At 47.1% G+C, this 8,456-nt stretch overlaps 1 protein-coding gene across 1 annotated transcript in view; it reads right to left on the reverse strand.

Annotated features, from left to right (window-relative positions):
* Scara5 (scavenger receptor class A member 5) overlaps positions 1-8,456 on the reverse strand; it is a 96,455-nt gene that overhangs the window by 65,178 nt on the left and 22,821 nt on the right. The window contains exon 3 of the mRNA XM_032917687.1: positions 8,120-8,248. Coding sequence (XP_032773578.1) covers positions 8,120-8,248 — 129 coding nt within the window. The remainder of the gene's footprint in view (positions 1-8,119; positions 8,249-8,456) is intronic.

The raw sequence follows: 8,456 nt of genomic DNA on the forward strand, positions 1-8,456 counted from the left end.
GAGACACAACTTAGTCGTATGGATGAGTTAGTGACATCCTGACCACAGTGTGGGAGGCCTGGGGAGGACTTCCCACCTCTTCCTGAATTGGGGAATGAAGGGTGGTGTGTGTGTGTGTGTGTGTGTGTGTGTGTGTGTGTGTGTGTGTGTGTGTGTATCTTGGGGGTCCTTTCCTCCTTGTAGATGAAGGCACTAAGGATCAGTCCTATGGAAAAAGCCAAGATTTGTTTTCCCTCAGTCTATGTCCAATGTTCCTGTGCTTTCCCACCAGGCAGTAGATTCTACCCCACACCACAAGTCTCAGGTAAAGGAAATAGCATGGGCTTCTGATACTGTATTCCATTGGGCCACAACATTCAATTCCCTCTGAAAATAAGATGTTTTCTAGATTACTCTGGTGTTATAGGGACTGGATGACAAAATATACCTGAAATCCTATAAAACTTGTGAAGCAGACAGAGGGTCTGGGAGCCAGCTGAAGAGCACATATATATGAATAATGAGTGTGGGAGTGTTCTAATAAAACTTTATTTATAAAAACATGTGGTAATCAGATGTAGTCCTTTGCCTAAAAGAAAGATGTAGTTGAAATCTTTGTTCTTTCCCTGTTAGGCATCCAGGACTCGGTGACCCAGAGAGAAAACTTCGCAGCCTTGCTGTCACCATGTTGTCTGCCTCTGTCCCTTACCTTCCTCACCCCAAGGGGAGTCAGGGGCATTGTCCTGGATGATGTAGTTAGGGTTGGGGGTGTCAGGGTTTCAAAGTTATTCTGGTTCTTTCTTTCCCTACCACTTCAGACCTAAGAGAGGATGGGAGATGTTCTGACAGGTGGGGAACTCAGAAGCGTGAGGTAAGATTCAGGGAAGTCTCTTAGGTGAGTGCTGGTCTGATCTAAGGACCCTAGGGGGACTTGTCTCTTCTTTCAGGGCAGAAGAGTGAACGTAAAAGTGGGAGCTGGTGAGCCCCGGGTCACATTCTCCAGGGAAGCGTACACGTGGCAGCGGGCTATGGAGTGGGGATTGGATGGGGGCACTGGCACAAAGATGCTGAATGACAGATATCTGAACTCATCAAGTTGATGCAACAGACTGCAACGTTTGGCAGAATCCATTGTGATGACATCTCATTGGGATCCCTGACAACATCTGCATTTAAGTTGAAACAGCAACAAAACCAATAAAGCCTGTTTTCCTGGCGTAGAACTGAAAGCTCCTACCAGGAGGTGTGTCTTCTGAGGAAAGGCCGTGACTGTTGGGGGATGCATAGTACTCCATAATTGGAACTCCATGGGCCAGAACTCAGTTGCCTGAGCCTAGTAAGGCTGCCCCGGCCTGCACGCCACGAGCAGTGCCTATTTATGTTTATCTCTCAAGTCTGGAGCTTGTTGGGAGGATGGGTGTTGATGGAGAATGGCCGTGTGCTTATTCTATTAATTTATTATTGGTTATACGTAAGGAATTAATAATACAAGAGGTAATAATAAAGGGCAGTGGTGGCGCGCATCTTTAATCCCAGCACTTGGGAGACAAAGGCAGGTGGATCTCTGTGAGTTCAAGGCTAGCCTGGTCTACAGAGGAAGTTCTAGGACTGCCAACGCTACAGAGAGAAATCCTGTCTTGAACAAACAAAACAATGACAATGACAACAGCAATAACAACAAGAGATAGTGCCTTATCATGAAAGAGTTCTCTTACAGTGGAAGAGAACAGGGATCCACGCCAACAACTTCAATATGCAATTGTAAAGACTGAGATTTCCATACACAGGGCTCTCCGAACCAGGTCTGCCGAGCTACTGCTGTTGGAGGGAATGAGCTTTGCTCGCTCTAGGGATCCTAACTGATCAACACTACAACCAGCATGAAGGACAGCAAGAGGGGTAAAGCTGTCTCTCTCATTTGTGGCTGATCTTCAAGCAAAGATGAGTACTTCATCTGCCTGGGGAGGCAGGCAGAGCCAGGTACTTTCCTTGGGAGGGAGGGAGGCTGTACCCCGAAGACCTTTCCCAAGGCTGAGCCTCAGTGGCACAAGATGGGTTTGGCACTGCAGATCTGGCTGGCACCCACTCTGCTCAAGATCCATGGGTTGGAAATGCTGTCCGGGGTCTGGCCCAGGAGCCCTCAGAAGCCCCCAGGAGCACTTCCCTATGTTCGTTAGGATCAGGTGGGACATGGGCACATACTGCACAAATGCAGCCCTATGTACAAATAGTCATGAGTGCTCAGGCTAAACCAGCGGGTCCGTTAATCTTCTGCTATTCTCAAAGCAAGATCCCTCCAAGTGTGTTAATAATAATAATCTAAAGGTCATTGAGTTCTTTTCCTGTGCCAAGAACTAAGAGTTTTCACGTAGTAATTTGTTTAATCTCCTCAGCGATCCTACAGGGGTGTGTGCTATTTTATAAATGAAGAAATAAAAAAATATTTAAGGTTACTCTGTTTACCCCTGAGATGACACAGTCGTTCAATGGTGGAGCCTGGAGTTAAACCACAAGTTTGGCCTCAGAGCCCAGAGCCTAGTGGGAACAGTGCTCTCATTACAATATGTGAAAGACACGGAGAAAAAGAAAACTGTCATTTGACCCATTATTTCTTAGACTATGGCTGTGCTCCATTCTCAGATTATGAAACAAATGGCTGGGCTGGGACTCTTTTACAAACTAGGAAGAATGGAGTAGAAGAGGCTAGGAAACCACAGTGAAATCAGATGGTTTGTGTGTGGGGGCGGTTGTGATGGAAAATGTACCACAGTCATGGTAATTAAAAATAGAAAAAAGGAAAGAAAAGACAGAAACAAGACACCTGGTCAGGTCTACTCTGCTGATATCTTAAGTGAATAATCTACTATCCATATATCAGAGAGATGCTCTGAGAGTACAGTAGGAGATGGGCCAAAACTACCTGTCAGTTTCGTTGACTGGAAAGGAAACCGAGGAAAAGAAAGAGTGACGACGTCAACGGCGGCAATAGACCAGCTCCTCTCCATGTTGTCTGGGTGTCAGCTTTAGATATATTGACCCATTTAACCCTCACAGCAACCCAGTGTGGCAAGTAGGAGTGCCAGCTTCCCCTGCTTTCAACATATTGAAAGGGGAGGTACAGAAAGGTCAGATAATGTGGCCAACCTCAAGCTCCAGCCTAGATGGGCTGGCTCCAAGACCCAGACTCACATCAGTGAGTCTACTTTACAACTTTCTCTGTCTTAATACTCTCTCAAAGACTACAGGGTCAGAGCGTACTAAGATGACTATGTGTTCACATCCTCAGCTACATAACTCTTAAGTCTCCCGGCCAAATGTTCTTGAAGGGAAATTCCATATTCATATTTTTTAGATATTTGATTAAAGTGAAAATAACCTTTTTTTTGTCACTTGAGCATTTCCTCAAGGCTGTCTCATTCATGCATGCATGAATGCATTTGAAAATAGGCACTTGGGGGTTGGGGATTTAGCTCAGTGGTAGAGCACTTGCCTAGCAAGTGCAAGGCCCTGGGTTCGGTTCCCAGCTCAGAAAAAAAAAAAAAAAAAAAAAAAAGGCACTTGAAGAACCAAACCAAACAAATGAAAAACTGTAAGGAAAAGCCAATTATAACACCTTTTTTCTATTCTAAAAGGGATTGAAGACTTTGATGAGGAGACTGAAATACACTGTGAAATACATCGGGAGTCAATGAGAGCAGGCATAGGAAGGGCAAGTGCAGAGGCCCCAAGAAGCATACATGAGGTCACCCCAAATCTTTTCCCTGTGGTCTATGCTTTCTATGGGTGGACCACAAATCTGTTTCTCAGTCCTCATTTGAATTACTTTCAAATTCCTACAAGGTACAACAAGTGACAGCTGCCTCTGTCCACATGAATTGCTTCCTCCACAGTTATTTTAATGACCTAAGATCCACAGCCTCCTGGGGAGAAAGCAAGCTTTACTTGTCACAAATGTACACCTCCTTCTGCAACCAGGCAGGAAAACTCCCTGCTAACCTCAGAGTCAGGATTCTGTAACATAATGGGCAGCGTAGGTAGCATAATGGGCAGGGCATAATCCTTGCCAGTAGTGGGATGTCCCAGATTGTCCTAAAAGAGACCGATGGTATCACACTCTGACCTCCACGATGACTGATGGGATCAGAATCTACAGCACAGATGGCCACGTGCTCTAAGCGCATGTCGTCTGCTTTCAGGGACCAACTGCGCACGTTTCAGGGACCAACTTGCTTGAAACAAAGTGATTGGGAAAGTGAGCTCTCAGTTCAAAGGACAGTTGGCCAGATCTCCCCTAGGCTGAGGACTCCAAAACTCCAGCTTTAGGAAGGGGACATTCTTATTGCATAAATTTGCTATGTAACATAAGCTACAGTGTGTGTGTGTGTGTGTGTGTGTGTCTGTGTGTGTGTCTATGTGTGTGTATGTGTGTCTGTGTGTATGTCTGTGTGTATGTCTGTGTGTATGTCTCTGTGTATATGTCTGTGTGTGTCTGTGAGTCTGTGTGTGTCTCTGTGTGTGTCTCTGTGTGTGTCCATGTGTGTGTCTTTGTGTATGTCTCTATGTGTGGCTGTGTGTCTCTGTGTGTGTGTCTGTGTGTGTCTCTGTGTGTGTCTCTGTGTGTGTCTTTGTGTGTGTGTGTGTATGTATGTGTATGTGTGTGTCTTTGTGTATGTCTTTATGTGTGGCTGTATGTCTCTGTGAGTGTGTCTCTGTGTGTGTGTGTGTCTCTGTGTGTGTGTGTCTGTGTGTATGTGTGTGTGTATGTGTGTCTGTGTGTATGTCTCTGTGTATATGTCCATGTGTGTCTGTGAGTCTGTGTGTGTCTCTGTGTGTGTCCATGTGTGTGTCTTTGTGTATGTCTCTATGTGTGGCTGTATGTCTCTGTGAGTGTGTTTCTGTGTGTGTCTGTGTGTGCCACAGAGATTTTAAACTCACCCTGAGCAGCAAACACACCTCATACCTTTTTATTCTCATGACTGACTGATGATGATGATGATGATGATGATGATGATGATGATGACGACGACGGTGGTGGTGGTGGTGGTGGTGGTGATGATGATGGCGGCAGTGGCCAACTGTTGCCGATAAGAACGAGGTAAGGCTGTGGTAAATGCCTATAACCACAGCACTCAGGAGTCTGAGACAGAGGGTTGGCTACATAGTGAAGTCCAGACCAGCCTAGGCTATAAAACAGGAGAGCATGTTGGATGTGGATGGCAAGTTCTGCCGGAGATGAAGCTTCCACAGTAAGAACCTAAGAGGCAGCCAGCCTTGCAAGTTCAGGTCACCTGAGTCAGCTCCTCCTTCCCCACCATTTCGGTATCTCCCAGGAAGGAGTGTCTGAGAGATATTCAGTTAGGCCATCAAAGAAACTTCTTCCCCAAGACGGGGAGCAGCCTCCTCATTCTCCTTCCACTGGGAAAGATCAGTGCTATCTGTGCTTCCGTGGGCTTCCCTCACGGCATCTCCCCCAGAGACCAACATGATTATCCAGAAGAGAACCTAGGGAGGTGACAGTGGCTACACCCTCAGATCCAAGAGATCAGATCCAATTTACTCAATTTTCATTGATTACAGGAGGTAATACATTACAGCAAAACTTACAGGTTCAAAGGTGACAAAGGATAATGTAAAATCCCTGCTCAGGTTTTTATGACTTGAATAGCCAAGGAAGCCTGGCAGCAGTTGCATGGGATTGGGAAACCACACCCCGCCCTCTTTTCTGAAACTTCCAGGACATCATCATAAATCGTTTCTGACCACTAAGCCAAGAAAGAGAGCCTCCCCGTGTCACGCTGTACAGCACTGCTGCTCAGAGAGGGCTCTCTGTTCTGAATGGATGTCAGTCTTCATGATATTCACCCTTTTGCTCATAGGTTCACCCTCAAGGTAAGTAGAATGTGTTTACCCTTCTCCAGGCAGCAGCCCCTCAGATATCAAAAGAGAACTTTCCTCCCCTCCACGTCTCTCTTGAGATAATGTGGTGTCCTTCTGTTCCTGCCCTCAGCCTCCGGAGTCCTATCCCAGGTCCTTTCCCTCACCTCTTCCTCTCTTAGAAACCCCCTTTGGGGGGTTGGTGGTAGAGCACTTGCCTAGCAAGTGCAAGGCCCTGGGTTCAGTCCCCAACTCCGAGAAAAAAAAAAAAAAAAGAAACCCCCTTTGGTCACCTAAAAGTTTCTGTTCAGAGCAGTTGTAACACTATGGCTTTCATGCTGGGCTGAGAGACTTTCCAAACATTCCAGAAATTTGTTATGGTCATGGCAGCCAAAACCACAAAACCCAGATCCCAAGCTCTCATCGAGCAGCCCAAGAACATGTTCAAACATCCCCTGGCTGGCTTGGCCCATGGTAGACCTTGCTGGACACCATTCTTTGCTCGTTGGGATGAATCATGAGTTTTTGTCAGTGTTGCTGTTGGCCACCCTCAGTGCAGTGCTTGGTCAGACAGGCACCACCCTGAGACCCTGAGTATGGAAACCTGAGGGCACAGACAACGACTATCTTATTACAATACCCAAGTGGCTTGTCCCACTTGATGCATAGTGAGTCAAGATCAGGGAGGTCCTGGGCATCGCTCTCAGGGTTTCCAGCAAAGGGTCATCTGTAAGGGCTGAACCTCCAGTTAACTCAAGGACCCCACCCTGAGCAAGTCAGCTCTGCCTGGTCAGCAGCCTTGCTCCAAACAACCCCACCCTCTTTCATGCCACAGCCATTTTCCCAGAGTGCAACACGCCCAGCCCAGCACCACTTACACCCTAGCACAGAGCCCACTGCACCTTGACTGGACTCTAGGTGCCTGGCCTGGATCAGCCTCTAGAGTGGAGGCTCCTTGAGAGAATCCCCTGACTCACATTCAGTCGTGTTTCAGTCTTAGCACAGTAGGTTCTCACGTGCGAGAGCGCTCCTTTGGCCTACTCTGTCAAACAGTCCATACCCCCATTGAGAAGGTGATAGATGAGTGGCCCTGCCTCTGGATAGAGCCAGGAAGAGGCCGCCCGAGCCTTGTTTTACAGTCTCTATCATGGTGGGTCAACCTGCAGCTGGGAAACTGGACTCCTGGGAGCAGGTCAACGGGCTCTCATTGGGTCCCTTCCTCCTTTCTTTCTTTCTTTCTTTCTTTCTTTCTTTCTTTCTTTCTTTCTTTCTTTCTTTCTTCCTTCCTTCCTCCCTTCCTTCCTTCCTTTCTTTTTTTTAAAAAAAGATTTATTTATTTATTATATATAAGTACACCGTAGCTGTTTTCAGACACCAGAAGAGGGCATCAGATCTCATTACAGATGGTTGTGAGCCACCATGTGCTTGTTGGGATTTGAACTCAGGACCTCTAGAAGAGCAGTCAGTGCTCCGAACTATTAAGCCATCTCTCCAGCCCTTTTTCTTTCTTTCTTTCCTTCCTTCCTTTCTTTCTTTTCTCTCTTTCTTTTTTCTTCTTTTGAGACAATATCTCTTTATATATAATCTTGGCTCTCGTGGAACTCATTATGTAGACAAGGCTAGCTTTGAACTCACAAAGTTGCACCGGATCTGCCTCCACAGCGCTAGGATTAAAGGTGTACACCCCCCACCCCCCAGATCCCTTCTACTTCCACCTGTGCCTTACTCTGGCTACAGGCTACGCTCACCCTCCCTACACCCTGCCCATCAAGGTCCAATTTCACAAACAAATATGGTGGAAGAACCCGTTCAGTTGAGATAGAATCCATTTAGCTCCTTGTAACTGCAAAGGATACCCAACCCTGATTAACTTAGCAACAAAGTGCTATGTGACTATTTTGATGACACCCCAGGGGAGGAACTACAAGAAACCCCGGCCTGCTCAGTACACGCCACATGCCAGAGCCCTGGAATAAGGCCCCATGATCATGCAGGGATAGTCAGAAGCCACCCTGGGAAACCGGAGCTCTCCTACTGGACTCAGAGGTTCCACACTCTCAGATAGCCTCCCCTGCCAGTCTATCCCACATAGAAGGACAATGCTCCCGATGAGCCATGTCCAGTCAGAAAGAGCAGCCAGCATGTTCCTCTGTGGGTTCCATAGCAACAAGGCAACCTTTGGGTTTATGACAGTGAGAACAGGAGCAGAGCCTCTAGTCTTCCTCCCCCATCCCCAAAGGCATGGACAGAGAAGGACTGCTCCTACCTGCTAAGATGAAGATTCCCACAAGAGTCAGGAAGACCAGAAGATACAGCCCCAGGACTGCATGCTTCAGCGCCGACAGGGAGCCCAGCTGTGTGCAGCAGCCACCCGCCCGCCGCTTGTGACATGGACCTAAAAAAGGAAAAATGAAACAGGAATGAAAACGACCCCATTTTTCTTGCGAGGTCTCACCTTTCTGTCTTGCACACAGATATGCATGCCCTTCTGCACATTTGCAACACGGCCACCACAATCAGGAAATTTCTAGGCCATCACACGCTGTTAAGCTCTTTTGTTCTCCACCTGTCCTCTAGCAATAACCCAAACAGGTTTGTGTGGT

This window comes from Rattus rattus, chromosome 12 (genome assembly GCF_011064425.1).
Source record: "Rattus rattus isolate New Zealand chromosome 12, Rrattus_CSIRO_v1, whole genome shotgun sequence".
Taxonomy (NCBI): Eukaryota; Metazoa; Chordata; class Mammalia; order Rodentia; family Muridae; genus Rattus; species Rattus rattus.